General features: G+C 55.3%; 2 protein-coding genes across 3 annotated transcripts; one reads left to right on the plus strand and one right to left on the minus strand.

Annotated features, from left to right (window-relative positions):
* The first annotated feature begins 33 nt into the window (after positions 1-33).
* Positions 34-7,617, plus strand: EXOSC1 (exosome component 1). 2 transcript variants are annotated; one of them, XM_029061732.2, is made up of 8 exons: positions 34-126; positions 212-327; positions 2,397-2,471; positions 3,978-4,066; positions 6,221-6,254; positions 6,661-6,711; positions 6,898-6,982; positions 7,298-7,617. In XM_029061732.2, exons 1-8 carry the CDS (start codon positions 102-104, stop codon positions 7,402-7,404), a joined length of 582 nt encoding a protein of 193 aa, XP_028917565.1. In that variant the 5' UTR covers positions 34-101; the 3' UTR covers positions 7,405-7,617. The 2 variants fall into 2 exon arrangements, with proteins under 2 accessions (XP_028917565.1, XP_028917566.1); XM_029061733.2 differs by lacking the exon at positions 2,397-2,471.
* A 2,341-nt stretch (positions 7,618-9,958) lies between these two features.
* PGAM1 (phosphoglycerate mutase 1) lies at positions 9,959-19,023 on the minus strand. Its single transcript, XM_029060627.2, has 4 exons — positions 18,771-19,023; positions 13,872-14,146; positions 11,974-12,154; positions 9,959-11,080 (listed from the first exon to the last, which is right to left on the minus strand). The coding sequence occupies exons 1-4, from the start codon at positions 18,907-18,909 to the stop codon at positions 10,911-10,913; spliced, it is 765 nt and encodes a 254-aa protein (XP_028916460.1). The 5' UTR covers positions 18,910-19,023; the 3' UTR covers positions 9,959-10,910.
* Positions 19,024-22,634: the final 3,611 nt, after the last annotated feature.

Here is a 22,634-nt window from a genome sequence, read left to right on the forward strand (position 1 = left end):
AGTTTTCGGCCGGGACCACGTGATGCCCGGCAGCCAATGGGCGGCCGCGGGGGGCCGAGGAGGCGGAGGAGGAGGAGGAGGAGGAGGAGGCCGGAGCGGCCATGGCGGTGCGGTACTGTGTGCCGGGTGAGAGCCAGGGACCGGGCGGCGGGGGGGGGAAAGCGGGGAGCGGGGCCGGGCGGCCGCGGCAACCCCACCGGTTTGCCCGCAGGAGAGCGACTGTGCAACCTGGAGGAGGGCAGCCCCGGCGGCGGCACCTACGTCCGGCACGGCTGCGTCTTCGCCTCCCTGGCCGGCTGCCTGCTGAAGACGGCCCAGAATGGCTCGGTGAGGCCCAGCCAAGTGACTTGCCCTCCTCCTCCTCCTCCTCCTGCCCTCGCCAGCCCCGGGGCGGCCAGTCCAGAGGGGGCGGCCAGTCCAGTGGGACCGGCCGAGAGTGGCCCCCCCCCCCCCCCCCTCCTCCTCTTCCTTCTCCTCCAACGGCCATCGAGGCCTCGGGAGCCCCTTGACATGACTCGGCGTCGCGGAGCACTCTGGGAGAAGAAGAAGGATGTTGCTATTTGTTAAGCGCCTACTCGGTGCCGAGCACTGTTCTAAGCGCTGGGGGAGATACAGGGTCATCAGGTGGTCCCACCGGAGGCTCCCAGTCTTCATCCCCCTTTTACAGATGAGGTCACTGAGGCCCGGAGAAGTCAAGTGACTTGCCCCCAGTCACCCAGCTGACAAGCGGCCGAGCCGGGATTCGAACCCATGATCTCTGACTCCCAAGCTCGGGCTCTTTCCACTGGGCCGCGCTGCTTCTCTAGACACAGGGGAATCAGGTTGTCCCACGTGGGGCTCGCAGTTAATCCCCCTTTTATAGATGAGGTCACTGAGGCCCAGAGAAGTGAAGTGGCTTGCCCAAAGTCACCCAGCTGACAAGTGGCCGAGCCGGGATTCGAACCCATGACCTCTGACTCCCAAGCCCGGGCTCTTTCCACTGGGCCACGCTGCTTCTCTAGACACAGGGGAATCAGGTTGTCCCACGTGGGGCTCCCAGCCTTCACCCCCATTTTACAGATGAGGGAACTGAGGCACCGAGAAGTGAAGTGACTTGCCCAAAGTCACCCAGCTGACAAGTGGCTGAGCCGGGATTCGAACCCATGACCTCTGACTCCAAAGCCCGGGCTCTTTCCACTGAGCCACGCCGCTTCCCCCTCCCCGGGAAGCACGGCCAGGCCCCTTCGCCCAGAGACAGATAATAATCATAAACCAATAATAATCCTCTTCCCGTTAAGCGGGCAAAACAGCATGGCCTAACGGCAAGAGCCGGGGCTTGGGAGTCAGAGGTTGTGGGTTCGAATCCCCCTCGGCTGCTCGGTGACCCTGGGCCAGTCCCTTCCCTCCCTCAATCCCTCAAATGGGGATTGAAACTGTGAGACGACCCGATTACCTTGTATTTACCCAGTCTCTTCACTTCTCTGGGCCTCAGTTTCCTCATCTGGAAAATGGGGATTAACCGTGAGCCTCACGTGGGACAACCTGATGACCCTGTATCTCCCCCAGCTCTTAGAACAGTGCTCTGCACACAGTAAGCATTTAACAAATACCAACATTATTATTATTATTATTACCCCAGCACTGAGAGCGGTGCTCAGCACAGAGTAAGCGCTTAACGGATTTCAACATTATTATTATTATTATTCTCTGCTCTGGGACCTTGGACAAGTCACTTCACTTTTCTGAGCCTCAGTTACCTCATCTGTAAAATGAGAATTAAGACTGTGAGCCCCCACGTGGGACAACCTGATTAGCTTGTAGGTAGCCCAGCGCTTAGAACAGTACTTGGCACATAGTAAGTGCTTAACAAATATCAACATTATTATTATTGTTGTCTGCTATGTGACTTTGGGCAAGGCACTTCACTTCTCTGAGCCTCAGTTCCCTCATCTGTAAAATGGGGATTGAGACTGTGAGCCTCACGTGGGACAACCTGACCACCTTGTATCTACCCCAGCGCTTAGAGCAGCGCTCGGCACATTGTAAGCACTTAAATACCAACGTTATTATTATTATTATTGTCTGCTGTATGACTTTGGGCAAGGCACTTCGCGTCTCTGAGCCTCAGTTCCCTCATCTGTAAAATGGGGAATGAGACTGTGAGCCCCACGTGGGACAACCTGATGACCTTGTATCTACCCCAGCGCTTAGAGCAGCCCTCGGCACATTGTAAGCGCTTAACAATACCATCATCATATCCACCCCGGTGCTTAGTGCAGTGCTTGGCACATACTAAGCACTTAAATACCACAAGTGATGTTGCTGTTCTGTCCCCTGAACCCTGTGCCACCGATACCTTTTCCAGTAGCTTAGAACTTAGGTGGGTGCCCTATTTCCTGTCACTGTACCCCATATAGCTGCCGGTCGTGTCCGTGGTGAGAGAGATGGACTCTCAGCTGCTGCCAGATGTGGGATCAATTGTCACCTGTAAGGTAAGAGAGTCTTAAACCGTATATATAGATAGAGAGAGAGAAGCAGCATGGCTCAGTGGAAAGAGCCCGGGCTTGGGAGCCAGAGGTCATGGGTTCGAATGCCGGCTCTGCTGCTTGTCAGCTGGGTGACTGTGGGCAAGCCACTTCTCTGTGCCTCAGTTCTCTCATCTGTAAAATGGGGATTAACTGTGAGCCTCACGTGGGACAACCTGATGACCCTGTATCTCCCCCAGTGCTTAGAACAGTGCTCGCACATAGTAAGTGCTTAACAAATACCAACATTATTATTATATACACACATACACACACACCCATCACTTCCCCGCCAAGACCTTCTGCAAGGTGTGAGGTAATGATTCTTTCAGAAAATGTAAGGAGAAGGAGAGCTGCGTGAGCATCCCTTTCCCCCAGTGGCCCAGGTGTGCCTTTTTGGGCTGCCCCCCCTCCAAGCCCCTGTTCCCCTGCGTTCTTGTCATGGGTTCGAATCCCAGACTCTGCCACTTGTCCGCTGAGTGACTCTGGGCAAGTCACTTCACTTCTCTGTGCCTCAGTTCCCTCATCAGTAAAATGGGGATTAACTGTGAGCCTCAGGTGGGACAACCTGATTACCCTGTATCTACCCCAGCGCTTAGAACAGTGCTCTGCACATAGTAAGCGCTTAACAAATACCAACATTATTATTCTCTGTGCCTCAGTTTCCTCATCAGTAAAATGGGGATTAACTGTGAGCCTCAGGTGGGACAACCTGATTGCCCTGTATCTACCCCAGCGCTTAGAAGAGTGCTCTGCACATAGTAAGCGCTTAACAAATAAATGGCAACATTATTATTATTATTATTCTTTGAGAGAACCTGGGGAGGGAAGGCTTCCAACTATGAGATCTTTTACGAGATCTTCCCCTCGACTCTATCGCCATCGTTCTCGTCTGTCCGTCTCCCCCGATTAGACCGTAAGCCCGTCAAAGGGCAGGGACCGTCTCTATCTGTTGCCGACTTGTTCATTCCAAGCGCTTAGTACAGTGCTCTGCACATAGTAAGCGCTCAATAAATACTATTGAATGAACTACAGATCTTGCCTAGGGCTGGTGGGGAGACCTATTTTGCGCCACAGAGCTGGTCAGTCTCCGAACGCCTGGTCGTCTTCTGAGCAGGGAAATGCACTCTCCCCACCCAAGACCTTTAGTCTGCCTCCGCCTTCCCCCAGACAGCCCCAGGTTGGGCTACCACCAGCCTCTCTATTGATCAGAGAAAGGCCAGGACGAAATGAAGACCAGGAGCTTCTGTCTTCTCTGTTTATCGGTCGTCCCCACTGTCACCTCCCTACCGAAGAAGCGTCTGTATTGAAACAGCCTGGCGGGAGGCACCGGGGACCGGGTGGCTTCTCCACTCGATCCCCCGCAGCCCGGGAGACTCTCCAAAGGGTCTCTGAGCGAGATCCTCCGGAGAGCCCAAGTTCGCCGTGTTTAAACCGCCAAGATCTTCCCTTCCCCGATCTTCTTCCTCCCAGGTTTCCAGCATCAACTCTCGCTTTGCCAGAGTGCATATTCTGTACGTGGGGTCCACGCCGCTCAAGAATTCCTTCCGGGGAACCATCCGGTAAGGGAGCCCGCCCCGCCTTCTTCCCTTCATTTCTCCGTGGCCCGCGGGGGGGATCGGATGGGGGCTGGAGGGCGGGCTGGGGCCGACGGCCCAATTTGGGTCCCCTTGGCTCCCTCCCGGGAGGGACCGTGACCCGTGGGCAAACGGGACCGCACTGGTGGACGGGGAAGCCTGATTCCGGGTGGATGGCGTCCGAAAGGGAGAACGGGGTCAGGCTGGGGGGTGGTTGGAGTAAAGTAGAAATTAGGCATCTAATGGGTCAGACCAAAAGCAGGATGTGGCCTTATTACCGCCAGGTCGCCCGGGTGTGAGGGGTGATTGCTGGGGGTGGAGGGCCTGCTTGGGGAACCTCTTTCCGTGGACATCTTTTAGAATGGCAAAGAAACTGTTCTTGGGCTGCGCTAGGTGTTCAGGCAAGATCATTCAGTCAGTGTTATTTATTGAGTGTCTTCTTTGTGCGGAGCCCTCTACTAACCCTTCATAGCCCACCCTATTTGCCCTCCCTTCTGGGTCCACTTGGGAGTCAGAGGTCGAGGGTTCTAATCCCAGCTCCGCCACTTGTCAGCTGTGTGACTTCGGGCAAGTCACTTCACTTTTCTGTGCCTCAGTTATCTCATCTGTAAAATGGGGATTAAGACCGTCAGCCCCAGGTGGGACAATCTGATTACCATGGTGCCCCCAGCGCTCCGCACATAGTAAGCGCTTAACAAACACCATTATTATCATTATCACTTTGACACTCACCCCACTCCCAACCCTATAGTAGTTATTCATTCAATAGTATTTACTGAGTGCTTACTATGTGCAGAGCACTGTTCTAAACGCTTGATATACATTAGTACAGTGCCTGGCACACAGTAAGCGCTTAACAAATGCCATCATTAGTAGCTCTTTTTACTCTCCTGTTTCCTTTATCTGGCCACAGTTTATTTTAATGCCTGTCTCCCCAACTCGACTGTAAACTTGAGCGTGAGGATTGTGTTTGCCAACTATTGTACTCTCCCAGTGCTCCGTACAGTGCTGTGCACATAAAGGCTTAATATATACCACTGACCGACTGGGAAAGGGCAGTGGGTAGACAATGATGCCCGCCTCAGAAAGCAGCGTGGTCTAGTGAAAAGAGCATGAGGCCAGGAGTCAGAGGACCTGGGTTCTAATCCCGGCTCTGCCCCTTGCCTGTTGTGTGACCTTGGACAAGTCACTTCTCTGGGCTTCGGTTTCTTTTAATTGTAAAAGGGGATTCAATTCCTGTTCTCTGTCTTGATTTGATCCCACCGCTCAGGACAGTGCTTGACACATAATTAGCACTCAGTGAGTACCATGAAAAAAGAGTTTATCTTCTAGCTGGGAGTAATTTAATTCAATTGTCGTGTTTATTGAGTGCTTATTATGTGCAAAGGACTGTACTTGGGACGGTGGAAAATATATGGAAAATATATGTGGTTCCCTGACCACAAGGAGCTTCCAATCTGGGGGTGGGGAGGTGAATAATACACTGAATAAGTAAATACACTACAGCCATGTACGTAATACGTACAGGTAAGGGAAGCAACCAAGTATAAGGATAATTAAATGAGTGTGGGGTGGGATTAAGTGCCTGGGTGATGCAGAAGGGGCCAGAAGATAGGTGGGTGGGGAATGCAGTGCCGGGGCAGTGAGGGCTTAGCCACAGAAGGCTTCCTGGAGGAGAAAATGATTTTAATAAGGCTTTGAAGATGGGGAGCGTGTCTGTTCTGTGGGGTGCATAGAGAGGGGGAGGGAGTTCTGGGCAGGAGGGAGGGCACCAGATGCCAGGTGAGCGCGAGGGACAGGGAATAGGCTGGTATTAGAGGCAGGGGGATGAACTAATTGGCCACTGGAGGTTCCTTGCAACCCACAGCTACTGTAGTTGTGCCGTTTCTGTCGTGGGGGAGTGGAATGTAATGTGGCACCTGCCCTCTCCTCATCCCCCTCGGCCTACCCCGAAATGTCAGATTTCCCACTGGCCAAACCCCGCCGTGGCGACGGCCGCTCGGCTTCCAACTCCACTCTCCCCGGCTCTTAGTGGAGCGCTCGGCCCTCGGGTCCGTTGATTCGAGCCCAGCCTCCCTCTCCCAGGAGTCCCTCTCCCTCCATCTCCAGGAATTCACCTTTCTTTGGGTTTCCTTGCAGGAAGGAAGATGTCCGAGCCACGGAAAAGGACAAGGTGGTTAAGATTTCTCTCTCTAGGGTCGCGGGGTGGCAGGGGGTCAGCGGGGTGGAGTTGAGTTTCTCCCCTCCCACGAGGCCTGGGTTCTCTTCCCACACCCCGTGGCACTTTACCCCCGCTGCTTCCTTCCTGGCAGGCCGGGGGAACCCGAATCTCCGACTCCCTGTGAGTCTCGCTCCTTTCCAGAACGGGGACTGGGGCTCTCTAGGTGGGAGGAAACGGGTCCCAGGGGCTTGAGGGCCGTGGCAGACCCGTCCTTAGAGAGGTGGAAGTGGCTCCGGGGCCAGCAAGGGGCATGAGCGGCAGGACTCGGCAGTGTGGGCACCCTCAGGCCCCCGGCTTCGCGTCTACTGCCCCTAGACGGTGGCCTCCTCCTAACTCTGCCCTCCTCCTCATCCTCCAGGTTGAAATCTACAAAAGTTTCCGCCCGGGTGACATTGTCCTTGCCAAGGTGGTATCCTTTGCCGCTAGCCCGGGGCTGAGGTTTTAACTGGGAGGTGGGAAGGAGCCTGCAGCCGGGAGAGCCCGAGGGACAGCAGGAGACCTCGGGGTGGCCCTCTTTCCCCTCCGTGGCGGGGATGAGGTGGGGACCGCTGAACCGGACACGCGTGATTTTCCTTCACCCGCCGGACGGGGCTAGATCTCCCTAGGCGACGCTCAGTCCAACTACCTCCTGACCACGGCCGAAAACGAGCTGGGCGTGGTGGTGGCTCACGGCGAGGCGGGTAAGCGTGAGTCTCCTGACGCCCCTCGGGGCCGCCACAAGCCCGGCAGCCCAACCGTTTCCCTGCCCCGCTGGCCGCCGCCGCCTTGGGCGGCCGCTCCCTCGGCGTCCGTGGGAGGGAGATGGGAGGAGCGGGGCTAACGATAATGATGATAGCGGTTAAGCGCTCGCTATGTGCCCGGCACCGTACTAAGCGCCCGACTAGCCGGTCTTCGGTTAAGTCCCGCGGCAGGCCGGCCCCACGCTAAAGACGCAGGGGCAGAGCGCGGAAGGGAGGCACCGGGGCGGTCCGCGTGAGCTTCTCTCTGGCCGCCAGGTGCCCAGTTGGTGCCCATCAGCTGGTGTGAGATGCAGTGCCCCCAGACCCACGTTAAGGAGTTCCGGAAGGTGGCCCGGGTCCAGCCCGAGTTCCTGCAGACGTAGGCGTCAGCACCGGCATCGCCGTCACCTCGCCACGGCCGGGCCCGAGGTCCCCTCCCTGGATGGGGCCGGGGGGCCGCGACAGCCTCTCCTCACCCGCCGTGTCCCATTTAGTTGAATTCATCTCTGCGGCCCTTTGATGTAAATTATATCTTTCGACCACCTCCACCTGCTGTGTCAGAAAATATTTTTGCTAATGAATTTTGTCGTCTCTGTGTACGTGGCATTCATTTAAGAGCCGGGGTAGGTACAAGCTAATCAGGTTGGACCCGAGCCGTGTCCCACGTGGGGCTCGCGGGCTTAATCCCCATTTTACAGATGAGGTTGTTGAGGCCCAGGGAAGTGAAGCGAGTTGCCCAAGGTCACCCAGCAGACAAGTGGCAGGGCGGGGATTAGAACCCAAGTCCTCCTCGACTCCTGGCCTCGTGCTGCATCCACTAGGCCACACGGCTCTTGATGCCTTGGAGACGTGCCTTGGGCACGAGGAGCAGAACTTGAGTCACGGTTTCCGCCGGGTGCCGGTTCGCGGCCACTCCCTCCCTCCCTCACATCAGCCCGTGGGTTCTAGGCGAGGGGGAGCGAATGCTAGGGTGGGAGGAAGAAGATCGGCTCTGGAACCCCGACCCACGCAACTTCTGACCGAAGCCTTCGGTTTGAAAAGGGGCCGTCCGCTTACTCCTCTAGGAAAGTGCAAGTAAAATGAAGGGCAGAAAGCAGCGTGACCTAAAAGGTGGATATAGCCCAAGCGCTTCGTACAGTGCTCTGCACATAGTAAGCGCTCAATAAGTACTATTGAAAAAATACTATTGAATGGATGGAAAGGCCTGAGGGGTAGGGGGATTAGCTTAATAATAATAATGTCGGTATTTGTTAAGCGCTTACTATGTGCCGAGCACTGTTCTAAGCACTGGGGTAGACACAGGGGAATCAGGTCATCCCACGTGGGGTTCACAGTCTTAATCCCCATTTTACAGATGAGGTAACTGAGGCACCGAGAAGTGAAGTGACTTGCCCAAAGTCACACAGGTGACAAGTGGCCGAGCCAGGATTCGAACCCATGACTGCCGACTCCCAAGCCCATGCTCTTTCCACTGAGCCACGCTGCTTCTCTAGCTTCTAACCCCAGTTCCGTCATTTGCCTACTGTGTGACCTTGGATAAGTCTCAACTTTTCCGTACCTCTTCTCGTCTCTAAAATGGGGACTAAGCACTTAGTACAGTGCTCCGCGCACAGTAGCGCCTAGTACAATCGAATGAACTAATTCAGTACTTGTTTTCCCTCCTCAGACAGAGCCCTATATGAGACGGGGGCTGTCGTAATATCTACCCCAGCACTCAGTATAGCGGTTGGTATGAGTTAAGCTCTTAATGATTATTTTTTGAGCACTCACCGAGTGCACAGCACCATCCCGAAGCATTTCGGAGAATACAGTAGAGTTGGTAGACACGACCCCTGCCTATAAGGAGCTTACGCTTGCAAGGGGGAGACATATTAATATTAATTAGACCCGGGAAATGAGAGGGTAAGAGGATATGTAGACAAGGGCTGCCGTTCCTTAGGGGTACAGATCTGAGTGCGGAGGCAAGAGGCGGAGAGTGAGTAGAGGGAATGAGAGATTAGTCAAGGAAGACCTCTTGGAGTAGGGTTTTGACGGTGGGGAAAGCGGTAGACTGCTAGACTCTACGTGTCTACCAAGTCTGTTGTACTCTCCCGAGGGCTTCGGTGCCCTGCGAGTAGAAAGAGCCCAATAAATGACACTGTCGAGAACTGTGAGGTGGGAAGGGGGAGTTCCAGACGAGAGGGAGCACTCAAGCAAGGGGTTGGGGGCGAGACAGAGGTCAGCAGACAGAAAAAGTGCCCTAGAAGAACGAGGTCATTCCAGAGACAGAAGAAGGGAAAAGGGAGGTAGCAGGTGGGCGGGACGCCTGTCCCTGCAGTTGCCACAAAAGAAAGCAGGTCAGGCGTATCAGCGGCATTCGAAACGCAGCTCCCCACCTGGGGAAGGCAGCGGGGAATGTTACAGCAAATGGGTGAAACGAGAGAGGAAAGGGCCCGTGGTACAACTTAACCCGGGTGCTAAATTTAATACCCACCCAACTAGGTGACGGGGGCTAGGATTCATGACTTGGATGTCCAAGCTGCCGCTTGCTGTCAGTTTTGACCCTAGAATTGCGGCAGGACTGCTCTGGCTAATTCTGTCCTTCCCATAAGTAGTCAGTCGCTGTAAACCCACATTTTGCCTCAATTCTAGATGGTAACCCCAATCTGCTCCTCTTGTCTCAGCCCACTCCCCCCCCACAATCCCCTACTTCTGCTTTAGGAGCTACTCAAATCGCATAGCCGAACTTGGGACCGAAAAGGCACACGGAATTGAGGGAAAAGGGCAGGTGAGAACATCCTTCTCTCCTCTGGCCTGAAAGCTGGGAAGCTTCTTTCCTAGAGACAGGCTGAAGCAGAGGCCCATTTCGGGAGCGAAACCCTCTGGCTCCCGAAGACAAAGTCCCTGGGGGTGCCGGGGGGAGAAGAAGACACCGCGTTACTGCACGGCCCACGAGAGGTATTGCACATGACTCCTTTATTGTACTGAACCAAAAAAAAAAAAGGAAAAAATCCAACCGAAGAACTATGCTAGTACAGTTCACTAAAACCGAGTGCAGTGCCCGGAGGACAGAGCCTGGCAGCTGGGATCACAATGGACTGGAAATGGGACACGGTGAAAGACACATGCAGTGCAGGCCGTCTCAAGAGGCGATTCGCTGGCGCAGACCAGCAAGTCGGGGATTCTAGATTAAAGAGCTCTCTGGACCCTCGGAAATAAGGAGGCCCCCCTCCCCACTTCATTCAGGATAGGAATGTGCCTGGAGATCACTAGTAACCAGCGAACGGGGCAGCTTCCCTTCAACAGCCTCTCTCACGTGGGAAGGAAGGGAGGAGGAAGGGCCTCTTGTTCAAGTGCAACAGGTAAACATCAGACTGATCCCAGCGTCCTCCCAGCCGCTCTGGGGTGGAGGCGCCATCCCAACCCGGTTCCGGAAATTCGCGTCCGGGTTGCCGGCGGCGACGTTTGCCGCTGGAATGACCAGAGCTCCGGGGCAGGACGTTGCTCGGGAGCGGAGAACGATTGGGAGTGATATGGGCACCAGTGACTTCGCTCCCCTAAATTGGTCACTTCTCACCATTACTTCCCACACCCCCCACCCCAAGCCCCACACCCCAGATTCGCTCTCGCGGCTCGAGCCCCAGATGGAGGACACCGGCCCCGGCGCTCGCCTTCTGGCTAACGTTGGCGGGAGGCGCCGAGTGGGGGAGGGGCTCTGGAATGGGGCCGAAGGAAAGGAAGGGGGGACGAGGGGGGTCCTCGGTCCCTCTCCTGCAGCTGTGTCTCACGATCCCTATGGCCGTGGTCAGTGAGTGGAGGGGTGAGTTGGGGGGCAAGTAGATGGGGAAGGGACCGGGGGAAGGGGCTGGCTACTACTCGCTCGTACCAGTAGCCTGCCCTCCTGAGGCCTTCACTTCTTGGCCTTGCCCTGGGCAGCCACGGCCTCCATGGCTTTGCGCACAGTCTCTTCATCCCCCAGGAACTGCATGGGCTTGATGGGCTTCAGGTTCTTGTCCAGCTCGTAGACGATGGGGATGCCGGTGGGCAGATTCAGCTCCATGATGGCTTCCTCCGACAGGCCTGGAAAGACGCCGACCGTCAGGCGGGCGCCGCGTCACCCGTCCCACCGTATCTACGGGGAGCCCGACGTGTGCAGAGCCCCGCCTCACAACTGATCTGGGCGCAAACCTCTCCTGCCTGCCAGACCTGGCCGGCAGATTTCTTGTCTATCTCCGACCCTGGCTCCCAGGTCCTTGCCGAAAGCTGGTTTAACCAGCAATTGGCCCCACGAGGAAAGCTCGCAAGCTGGACCCTGGTAAGAAAAACAGCAGGCCACCAACGGGCCCTGGATGGTTTTCTCATTTACCTGGCGCTCACGGTCGGAGGCCCTAGGACGTGGGGACTTAGGGGGCTGTCTCTTGGGCGGGGTCGGAGGAGTGGGTGGATGGGTGGATGGGTGGGTGGACACGAGGAGAAGACTTTTCAGAGCAGTGTCTCCCCTCTCCACATCCTTCCACCCGAACCCCCGGGGCCCCCCCATCGAGCTAGTGCCCCAACCCAGCATGTCCCCTGGGGGACCCTGGATGGAAAAGCAGCTCAAAAATGGATCCCCAAAGCCACCCCTCCCGCAACTCCAGGAGGACTACAGCTCGGACTTAAAGGCCCCGTGGCAGCCACGGCCTTGGCCCTCCTTCGCCCCGACCTATGGCTCTGAAGCCCACGGCTCCCCAGGCCGGGCTCTTTGGCTCTGGGCCCGCAGGCGTCTCAGTAGTTCCCAGGCCTGGTTCTAAGAGCCTTACCACTCCCGCTCTAGAAGGTCCTGGAGCCGAGAAAGCTTGGGTCACCGTTCAGGGTCCCTCTCTCAAAGGCCCTTCTGCTTCCGACTGCCTAAATAATACCTTTTCTTTTTATCCTGGGGACCTTACGGCGTCCCCCCGCCTGCACTCTCCCCGCACAGCCCCGGGGTTACCCACCTTCCAGATGCTTGACAATCCCCCGCAGGCTGTTGCCATGGGCAGCGACCAGCACTCGCTTGCCCTCCTTAATCTGCGGGACGATCTCCTCATTCCAGAAGGGCAGAGACCGAGCGATCGTATCCTTCAGGCTCTCGCTGGAGGGCAGCTGGTCCTCGGTAAGGTCTGCGTAGCGACGATCCTGAACGGACCCGAACACCCGCCACAGTTACCGCCCAGCCACGGGTCTAGGAGCTGGGAATTCCTCATGGGCCCCGTCGTCTCAAAGTTGCCGCCCTTGTGCCTCGAATGGTGCCCGCCCCTTGTACCAGGGGACCCGACTTGTCACCTTGGGTCCTCCCGCAGGCAGGTAAATTCCGGGGGGATGGATGGGGACGGGGATACTGCACGGCAAGGAAACCTTGTCGGTGGCACAAGAGAGCAGCTTGAGGAAACCACAAGCCTTAAGGACTTCCCTTCTGGAGAGATTCCTGAGCGAGCCTGCCCCGGGGAAAATCCACACGCCGACCCTTCAACCCAGAGGTTGACGGGGGCTGCTCCTCCAGGCTGCTGCAGGGCACCCAATCCAGGAAGGACCGTTAAAGTCTCGCATCGTCTCGGCCGTTGCTCTAAGTTTTTTGTTTGGTTCTCTCTCAGAGTCGAGAGACAGAGACAGGCTTGACTTCTTCAACGTGTATGTAAAGCCTGAAAAGTGGGTTAAACCAATGTGTCCCCATGGGAAGGTGGGGACGGCTCACCTAGGTTAACATCCGACTCGTAGACTAGCGAGTCAGGGTTGAAATGCTCCCTGGGTCCAAGTATGCTCAACAGAGTCCCAGAGGAAAGCCCCAGCTCCTCCTTAAGCAGCAGCTGGGCCCACCTCCTCTCAATCAAGGCCCAAGTCGCCCTGTCACCTCCCCACCACATCTGGATGGACGAACAACAGGGTTGTAAGCGGGATTAGCTGCCATCATAGGAAGCAGCGCATCTTAGTGCAAAGAGCCCGGGCTTGGGAGTCAGAGGTCGTGGGTTCTAATCCCGGATCCACCACTTGTCAGCTGTGTGACCTCGGGCAAATCACTTCACTTCTCTGGGCCCCAGTGACCTCCTCTGTAAAATGGGGATGAAGACTGTGAGCCCTACGTGGGACAACCTGATCACCTTGTATCCCCCCCAGCGCTTCAAACACTGCTTTGCACATAGTGAGTGCTTAACAAATAGCCCTTCCCAGACCAAGCCCCCTTTTCCTCAGCTCCCCCTCCCTTCTGTGTCACCTCGACTCGTTCCCTCTGCTCTCTCCCTCCCTCCCCCGCCACCTCATAGCACTTATGTAACTCTGTCTATATATCTGTAATTCTATTTATTTATATTGATGCCTGTTTACTTGTTTTGATGTCTGTCTTCCCCCGGGCTCTAGACTGTAAACCCATTATGGGCAGGGATTGTCTCTAATGCTGAATTGTACTTTCCAAGTGCTTAGTACAGTGCTAAGTGCTCAATAAATACGACTGAATGAAGCTGTCCCGGGCTAGTGACTCTCTACCCTAGAGGTGACCCCTTAATCCAGAGGTGGAAGGAGGCCTTGGGAAGCAACCAAAATAGACCTAGTCTGGCTCAATTCCAGGGCAGAAAATGACCAGGAAAGCTCATCCGTTTCTCTATAGTCACTTCTGGGGGAGGGTCGGTAGACGGCTGTGCCAGGTGGCTCCCTAGGGCCGGTGGCTGGATCCAAATGCCCACCATCTGACTGAGAAATTATTTCGCTGGCCCTTCCCACCGCCGTTCACCCAACCTGCCGGCTATTCGATCGGTCTGAATGGGGCGGGGCGTTTGGCAATGCCCCACTGAGGGACAAGAACGCGTTACTTCCCCAGCCACCACCCGCCGCGGCAGGCAGCAGCCGGGCCGCCCGCTCGTACCTTACTGATGTTACTGTAGAAGGGGTGGTCGGCCTCCATGGGAGGCGGCGGGATGTCGTAGGAGCGGCGCCAGATTTTCACCTGGGCCTCGCCGTGTTTGGCGGCCGTCTCCGCCTTGTTGAGGCCTGTCAGGCCCCCGTAGTGGCGCTCGTTGAGGCGCCAGGTCCTCACCACGGGGAGCCACATCTGGTCGATGGCATCGAGCACCGTCCAGAGGGTGCGGATGGCCCTCTTCTGCACCGAGGTGAAGCAGATATCGAACTCATAGCCGGCATCTGGAAAAACCACGGCAACACGCAGGTGAGGCGGCCCGCCCGGGTCCTTGGGGCTTTTACCGTCACGTAAGCCAAGGTACAGTGGCGCGGCACTGGGGAGACCTCCCTTCCTCGGGCCACAAAGCTGCCCGGTCCATCACGCCTTAATCTTTGGGGCGAGAGGGATGCACACGCCTTCCCCCCCGCCATCCCCCAAAACTCCATCACCGGGATAGAGATCCAGTCAAGCCCACTGTGTCTCCTTTGACTAGACTCCATTTAGCAGTGTGAGGCTTTGGCCAATTTCACGTTTCAGACACCTAATTACTACCCGAAGCACGCAGAGCGTTCCGGCTCAGCACACGTGCTGCGTGGGGGACGTCCCCGCTGTCTTGATGGCGGGGTGTCTGTCGGGCGGCCGGGAAGGCCGCACACGCGGCCCCAGCAGTTGATGAAAAACGCGTTCGTCCCTTGCCATCCTTCAGAAGTAATTACCCTCCTCTTGCCCCAAGTTCCTTCCTGCCCTCTGGGGGAGGTGTAAGACAGGGGAGCGGGCAACAGAACTATCCCCGCTTCCTTCCTTCACTAGAATCCCTAAGCGAAGCAACAACCATTCGTTATTGCCTCACTCGGAGGAGGTTGGCGATTGGTACGAATAAAAAGTGAGCAATGATTTCCTTCCACTGACTCAGTCTCTTCTGGTGGGAGAGCGAAAGGGAGGATGACTCTCTAACGAACCCCGGGATACGTTTGCCTCCATCCCGGCAACTCCCGAAGCCCAGGCCCACCCTGCAGCTCCTGTCCGTGCTGCAGGAAGCCCAGTCCGCTCCCGCTCCCTCCCCACACCCCTTCAGAAGGAAGGACCCAGCCGCCAGGAGAGGAAATCTGCACGGCAGACGCTCCACGCCGCGATGACTCAGCTTCGATGCTGCCGGCTGCTTCCTGGAAAATCTTTCCACTTGCAAAAAAGCACCTCCCCTTGGACACTGAACCCTGCAGATAAGAGCAGGGCAGGGGGCCGACCGGAGCTGGGGCTTCCTTCACCACAGTCACCCTTCCAGTGGTGCAGCAAGACATCCTCTGAAGGACAAGAGCTGGACTTCCATCCGCCCCTCCCCTCTCTTGCTAGAGGAGGCGGATTTTCATAAAGCTTGGCCTGCTGGGACCTGAAGTTCTTCTTACTCCCCCTGCGTGTTAAAGTTAAGGACAGCTGCAATCTGCTCTGCTCTGGGTGAGATTCAGAGCTTTTGGCAAAAGGCCACGGCACAGCTCTCTGCCGGGGAACCAAAGAAACAGCACAGACTTCCCGACCCCCCCTACAATCATCTGGTTGGCGCTGCTCCAGCCCCTGCCTCAAACCTGCCCGACTCTGCCCAAAGCGCAGACCCCCTATTCCTTCACTGCGAAGGGCATTAAGTGGCCCGGGGGCCCATCCCGATTCAAACTCCCCCTCCAGACCGGGCCCGTTTCCCAGATTTTCCAGAGTCGTGATTCTTTTCAAAAGGTCTGGGGTAAAGGCGAGGGCAAGGGGGCCGGGGAGGGGACTGACTGGTCCAGAAACCCTTTCTCTTCACGCATCAATGCCTCTTTTAAGTGAGCTTCTCCGGAGGCGGCAGCAGAAGGGACTGAGGTCAATACAAGTGTTAAGGGCAGCGCGGGAGATCCACAGGATCACAGATCCCTCTTGGGCTCCCTGGGCCGGAGGGGAAAGCCTCTTCATTAGCATTTCAAAGCCACGGAGAGACAGACTGTTAGGACGGGGAAGCATGCATCGACCTCCGTTCTGTGTCCCTGGCAGAGATTCCTTTATCCTTCCCATCTCCTCCCCCAGCCTGCCTGCTGGGCTCAAACCCCTAAGGGCAGCTTGCGGGAGACGATGAGGATGCTCGGTGGGGGAGCTTCTGGCCACCTCATGTCGGAAGGCCACCTGACCCGCCTCCACCTCAAGAAGAGGAAAAACGGTCGGCGGCGTTTCTCGAAGGACTGGTGACTCCCCACGATATCCCTTCGGGGATAGGTATTCCAACCTCGTGATTCTGGGCAGTGAGTCTGGGGGTGCTGGGGCCGCTTCCATCTCCTCGGCGGACCCTGGGGCTCATGGCTGCCACGTGGCCGGACACAGGGCCGCTCGAGTGATCCCTAAGCCCTAGAAAGAAAAGGCTTTGAGGATTGTCACGGTCCCGGGGGCGGGGAAGAGTGAGGGGATTCGAGACTCGGTCCCACCCCCCCGCCCGAGGGTGACTCCGTTTGCCACCTGGCGAGAGAGGGTCATTAACTCCCCCCACCTTGGGCCGCACCCCTTCACTTATGGTCTCCAACCCCAGGGACCAGTACTCTGAACCCTCTCCCCATCTTCCTGCTCCAGCAATCTAAACCTTATCCCCAAGGCCCGGAGCCCTGAACCTTGACCCCCCGCCACACAGCTCCCTGAACCCCCATCCGCCCAGCCCCGACACCAGTCCCTGGGACCCCATTGCCCGTTTCTGAGGCCCTGTACAGTGCTCCCCATCCCCAAATCTTAGCCCCCCACCCCCACCACTGCCCTCTCACCCTTCCAGGGCCTGGTACCCCAACTCCTAGCACCCCCTCAAGTGGTCCTTTGCCCTGCCAGAGCACGGCACCCCAACCCTTAGCCTCACCCTGGTGCTCCACCACCTTTCCGGAGCCTGACACGCCGACCTTCAGCCCCCTCCCCACCCAAAAAAACCACACACATGTTGCTCCCTCGTCCTTCCGGGCCCGACACCCCCCAATCCTTATTATAATAACCGTAATATTTGTTAAGCACTCCTTATGTGGCACTGTAATAATAGTAATAATTATTGTATTTAAGTGCTTACTATATGCCAAGCACTATTCCTAGCGCTGGGATAGATACAAGGTAATCAGGTTGTCCCACGTAGGGCTGACAGTCTTAATCCTCATTTCACAGATGAAACTGAGGCCTAGAAGTTAAGCAGCTTGCCCAAGGTCACCCAGCAGACAAGTGGCGGAGCCGGAATTGGAACCCACGTCCTCCGACTCCCAAGTCCGTGCTCTTTCCGCTAAGCCCCACCGCTTCGTTGTACTAAGCACTGGGGTGGACCTAAGGAAATGGGGTCCCTGTCCCACCTGGGGTTCACAGTCTTCATCCCCGTGTGACAGATGAGGTCACTGAGGCCTAGAGAAGTGACTCGCCCAAGGTCACCCGGCAGACAAGGTCTCCCCCTCCTAGACCGTGAGCCCGTCAATGGGCAGGGATTGTCACTATCTGTTGCCCAATTGGACATGCCAAGCGCTTAGTACAGTGCTCTGCACCCAGGAAGCACTCAAATAAGATTGAATGAATATTGTGCATTCCAAGCGCTTGGTCCAGGGCTCTGCACCCAATAAGAGCTCAATAGATACGATTGAATGAATCTTGTCTATTCCAAGCGTTCTGTCCAGGGCTCTGCACCCAGTAAGAGCTCACTAAGTACGACTGAGTGAATCTTGTCCATTCCAAGCGTTCTGTCCTTGGCTCTGCACCCAATAAGAGCTCAATAAATACGACTGAATGAATGAATCTTGTCCATTCCAAGCGCTTGGTCCAGGGTTCTGCACCCAATAAGAGCTCAATAAGTACAACTGAATGAATGAATCTTGTCCATTCCAAGTGCTCGGTCCAGGGCTCTGCACCCAGTAAGAGCTCAATAAGTACGACTTAATGAATCTTGTCCATTCCAAGCGTTCTGTCCAAGGCTCTGCACCCAGTAAGAGCTCAATAAATACGATTGAATGAATCTTGTCCATTCCAAGCGCTTGGGTCAGGGCTCTGCACCCAGTAGGAGCTCAATAAGTACAACTGAATGAATGAATCTTGTCCATTCCAAGCGCTTGGTCCAGGGCTCTGCACCCAGTAAGAGCTCAATAAATACGACTGAATGAATGAATCTTGTCCATTCCAAGTGCTTCGTCCAGTGCTCTGGACCCAGCAAGCACTCAAATAAGTACGATTGAATGAATGAATGAATCTTGTCCATTCCAAGCGCTTCGCCCAGTGCTCTGCATCCAGTAAGCGCTCACTAGAAACGACTGAATGAATGGTATCCATTCCAAGCGCTTCGCCCAGTGCTCTGCACCCAATAAGAGCTCAATATATGACTGAATGAATGAATGGGGCCCATTCCAAGCGCTTCGCCCAGTGCTCTGCACCCAGTAAGGGCTCACTAGATACGACTGAATGAATGGTGTCCAATCCAAGCGCTTCGCTCAGTGCCCTGCACCCAGTAAGAGCTCAATAAATACGACTGAATGAATGGTGTCCATTCCAAGCGCTTCGCCCAGTGCTCTGCACCCAGCAAGCGCTCAACAAATACGACCGAATGAATGAATGGGGGCAGAGGGTGCACGAAGCGCTCAATAAATACGACCGAATGAACGAGCGAGTGTCAAGGGGCGGGGGAGGCCGGATTAGAACCCACGACCTGCTGCCTCAGAGGCCGGGGCTGCAGCCACTTAATCGCCCCCCCCCCTCCCCACGACCCCTCGCTCCATCCATCCATTCAGTCGCAGGGCCTGAGCACTGGGCGAGGACCACGGAGACCGTCCCGGTGCGGAAATTTTCAATCCGAGGCGCGGGCCCGGTGACGGGCTGGGACCCTGAGAGCCACACTGCGACGGCTACCTCTTAGGGCCTGTCCGCCCCGTTGGGCTTCCTGGTGTCCGGCGGGGCTGAGGTCGGCGTCGTACCAGCCGCTGAAACGGTTCTCCAGGTTCCAGGCGCTCTCCCCGTGGCGGATGAGCACCAGTTTATAGGCGGCCATGGCGGTGCGGGGCCTGGACGCTGCGCTGCTCTGCGCTGCGCTGCGCTGCGGGCGGCGAGAAGGACGAGCGGCCTCTGAGGCGACCGGGCGCACGCGCGGTCCCTCAGGCGGCCGCCCTCCCCCCCCCCCCACTGCGCCTGCGCCCCGCCCCTCCCCGCTGGCAATCTCGGCTCGCGCCTGCGCCTCGCTAAGAGCCCCCTCCCCCCGCCCCTTGGAACGGGGCCGACCCGCGCGGCGTCCCAGGGCGCAGGCGCAGAAGGAGGGAGAGGCCCGGCCGGCTTGGGGCACGGAGCGCACGTAGCTGGAGAAGAAGGGCAGCGGGACCTTCCGGCCCTTCATTCATTCATTCATTCAGTCATTCATTCATTCATTCATTCAGTCAGTCAGTCAGTCAGTCAGTCAGTCACTCACTCACTCATTCACTCATACATTCACTCACTTATACAGTCATTCACTCATTCATTCACTCATTCATTCACTCACTCATACATTCACTCACTTATACAGTCACTCATTCAGTCACTCATTCACTCATTCACTCACTCATACATTCACTCACTCATACATTCACTCACTTATACAGTCACTCATTCACTCATTCAGTCACTCATTCACTCATTCATTCACTCACTCATACATTCACTCACTCATACAGTCACTCATTCACTCATTCAGTCACTCATTCACTCATTCAGTCACTCATTCACTCATACATTCACTCACTCATACACTCACTCATTCACTCATTCATTCACTCACTCATTCACTCATTCACTCATCATCATAATAATAATGTTGGTATTTGTGAAGCGCTTACTATGTGCCAAGCACTGTTCTAAGCACTGGGGTAGATACAAGGGAATGAGGTTGGCCCACGTGGGGCTCCCAGTCTTCATCCCCATTTTCCAGATGAGAGAACTGAGGCACAGAGAAGTGAAGTGACTTGCCCAAAGTCACCCAGCTGACAAGCGGCAGAGCTGGGATTCGAACCCATGACATCGAACTCCCAAGCCTGGGCTCTTTCCACTGAGCCACGCTGCACGCTTGCACATTCATTCACTCATTCATACCTTCACTAATTCCTTTACTCATTCATTCATTCACTCATTCGCTCACTCACTCATCCATCTGTATTTAATGAGCACTTACTGGGTGCAGAGCACTGGACTCAGCGCTTGGAAAGTACAATTGGGCCACAGATAGAGACGATCTCTCCCCCACGACGGGCTGCCTCATTCATTCCATGGCATTGATGAAGCGCTGACTCTGTGCAGAGCACTGGACTCAGTGCTTGGACTGGACGATTCGGCAACAGATAGCGACGATCCCTGCCCAACAACAGTCTCACTCATTCATTCAATCATATTTAATGAGCGCTTACTGTGTGTAGAGCACTGGACTAAGCACTTGGAATGGACAATTCAGCAACAGAAACAAACCCAGCCCAACAAAAGGGCTCAGAGTCTAGAAAGGGGGAGACAGACAACTAAAGTAGACAGGCATCAACAGCATCAATATAGAATAAATAGAATTATACACATCATTAATTAAATAGAATGATAAATATTCATTCCACAGTATTTATTGAGCGCTTACTATGTGCAGAGCACTGCACTAAACACTTGGAATGTACAATTCGGCAACAGATAGAGACAATCCCTGCCCAATGACGGGCTCGCAGTCTAATCGGGGGAAACAGATGGACAAAAACAAGATAACATAATCACGATAAATAGAATCAAGGGGATGGACACCTCATTAACAAAATAAATAGGGTAATAAATAGTATATACAAATGAGCACAGTGCTGAGGGGAAGGGAGGGGAGAGGAGCAGAGGGAAAGGGGGCTTAGCTGAGGGGAGGTGAAGGGGGGAAAGGAGGGAGCAGGGGGAGGAGGGGGAGCAGAGAGGGAACAGAGGGAAAAGGGGAAGCTCAGTCCGGTAAGGCCTCCTGGAGGAGGTGAGCTCTCAGCAGGGCTTTGAAGAGGGGAAGAGAGTTAGTTTGGCGGAGGTGAGGAGGGAGGGCGTTTCAGGACAGCGGGAGGACGCGGCCCAGGGGTCGACGGCGGGACAGGTGAGAAGGAGGCCCAGTGAGGTGGTGAGCGGCGGCAGAGGAGTGGAGTGTGCCGGCTGGGCTGAAGAAGGAGAGAAGGGAGGTGAGGTAGGAGGGGGCCAGGGGCTGGAGAACCTTGAAGCCAAAGCTTCAGCAAGGCCCGTTGATGCCCCTCGATACCCCTCGCTTCTTGGTCTAGTGGTTAGAGCACTGGGTTAGATAGAGCAGTGGATAGACCTTCTGGGAGTCGGAAGATCAAGGGTTCCAATCCCGGCTCCCCCACTCGTCAGCTGCGTGACCTTGGGGAAGTCACTTCACTTATAATAGTAAGAATGATGATGGCATTTGTTAAGCGCTTACTATGTGCCAAGCACTGTTCTAAGCGCTGGGGGAGATACAAGGTAATCAGGTTGTCCCACGTGGGGCTCACATTTTTAATTCCCATTTTACAGATGAGGTAACTGAGGCACAGAGAAGTTAAGCGACTTGCCCGAAGTCACAAGCTGACAAGCGGCGGAGCTGGGATTAGAACCCACGACCCCTGACTCCCAAGCCTGCGCTCTTTCGACTAAGCGATGCCACTTCTCTGCGCCTCAGTTACCTCATCTGTAAAATGGCAATTATGAATGGGAGCCCTATACAGGACAGGGACTGTGTCCAACCCGATTTGCTTCTATCCACTCCAGCATGTAATACAGTGCCTGACACATGGTAAGTGTTTCTCTGGGCCTCAGTTACCTCATCTGTAAAAAGGAGATTAAGAGTGGGAACCCTATGTGGGCAGGGACTGTGTCCAACCTGGTTAACTTGGACCTTGTAACTTTTAATGAGAAGGAGGGTGGCTTAGTGGATAGAGCACAGGATTGAGAGTCAGAAGGTCATGAGTCTTAATCCCAGCTCTGCCACTTGTCTGCTGTGCGACCTTGGGCAAGTCACTTCACTTCTTTGGACCTCGGCTAGTTCATCTGTAAAATGGGGATTGAGACTGTGAACCCCACGTGGGAAAAGCACTGTGTCCAACCCGATTTGCTTGTATCCACCCCAGTGCTTGGTACAGTGCCTGGCACCTAGTAAGGGTTTAACAAATGCCATAATTATTATTATTATGAGAAGCAGCGTGGCGCAGTGGAAAGAGCACGGGCTTTGGAGTCAGGGCTCATGAGTTCGAATCCCAGCTCTGCCACTTGTCAGCTGTGTGACTATGGGCAAGTCACTTAACTTCTCTGTGCCTCAGTCCCTCATCTGTAAAATGGGGATTAAGACTGTGAACCCCACGTGGGACAACCTGATTCCCCTGTGTTTACCCCAGCGCTTAGAGCAGTGCTCTGCACATAGTAAGCGCTTAACAAATACCAACATTATTATTACCTTCCCTAGTGCTTAGAACAGTGATTGGCTGTAAGCGTTTAATAAGTACCATAATTAGTTAACAAATACCATAATTTATTACTTATTTATTTTGGTGCTCCATCTCGACTCTCCCACCTCCTACCCCTCCCTTGTGCTGTTTCACTGGTCCGGAATGCTCTTTCCCAGCAAACAATAATCGAGGGAGATGCTAGGTGCTTACAAGGTGTCAAATGCTGGGATAGAGACAATACAGCCAATCATATTTATGGAGCGCTTATGTGCAGAGCATTACTAAGTGTTTGGGAGAGTATAGTACAACAGAA

The sequence above is a fragment of the Ornithorhynchus anatinus genome, chromosome 3, assembly GCF_004115215.2.
Source record: "Ornithorhynchus anatinus isolate Pmale09 chromosome 3, mOrnAna1.pri.v4, whole genome shotgun sequence".
In the NCBI taxonomy this organism is placed as follows: Eukaryota; Metazoa; Chordata; class Mammalia; order Monotremata; family Ornithorhynchidae; genus Ornithorhynchus; species Ornithorhynchus anatinus.

What these genes read in the sequence shown, in the direction of transcription:
- EXOSC1 (XM_029061732.2), top strand. Translation starts at nt 102, where the DNA reads ATGGCGGTGCGGTACTGTGTGCCGG. An exon ending in ACATTGTCCTTGCCAAGGTG is followed by an intron (nt 6,712 to 6,897) that starts GTATCCTTTGCC and finishes GGACGGGGCTAG; the next exon opens with ATCTCCCTAGGCGACGCTCA. An exon ending in GGTGGCTCACGGCGAGGCGG is followed by an intron (nt 6,983 to 7,297) that starts GTAAGCGTGAGT and finishes TCTGGCCGCCAG; the next exon opens with GTGCCCAGTTGGTGCCCATC.
- PGAM1 (XM_029060627.2), bottom strand. Translation starts at nt 18,909, where the DNA reads ATGGCCGCCTATAAACTGGTGCTCATCCGCCACGGGGAGAGCGCCTGG. An exon ending in TCTACAGTAACATCAGTAAG is followed by an intron (nt 12,155 to 13,871) that starts GTACGAGCGGGC and finishes GGGTCCGTTCAG; the next exon opens with GATCGTCGCTACGCAGACCT. An exon ending in GATTGTCAAGCATCTGGAAG is followed by an intron (nt 11,081 to 11,973) that starts GTGGGTAACCCC and finishes GCGTCTTTCCAG; the next exon opens with GCCTGTCGGAGGAAGCCATC.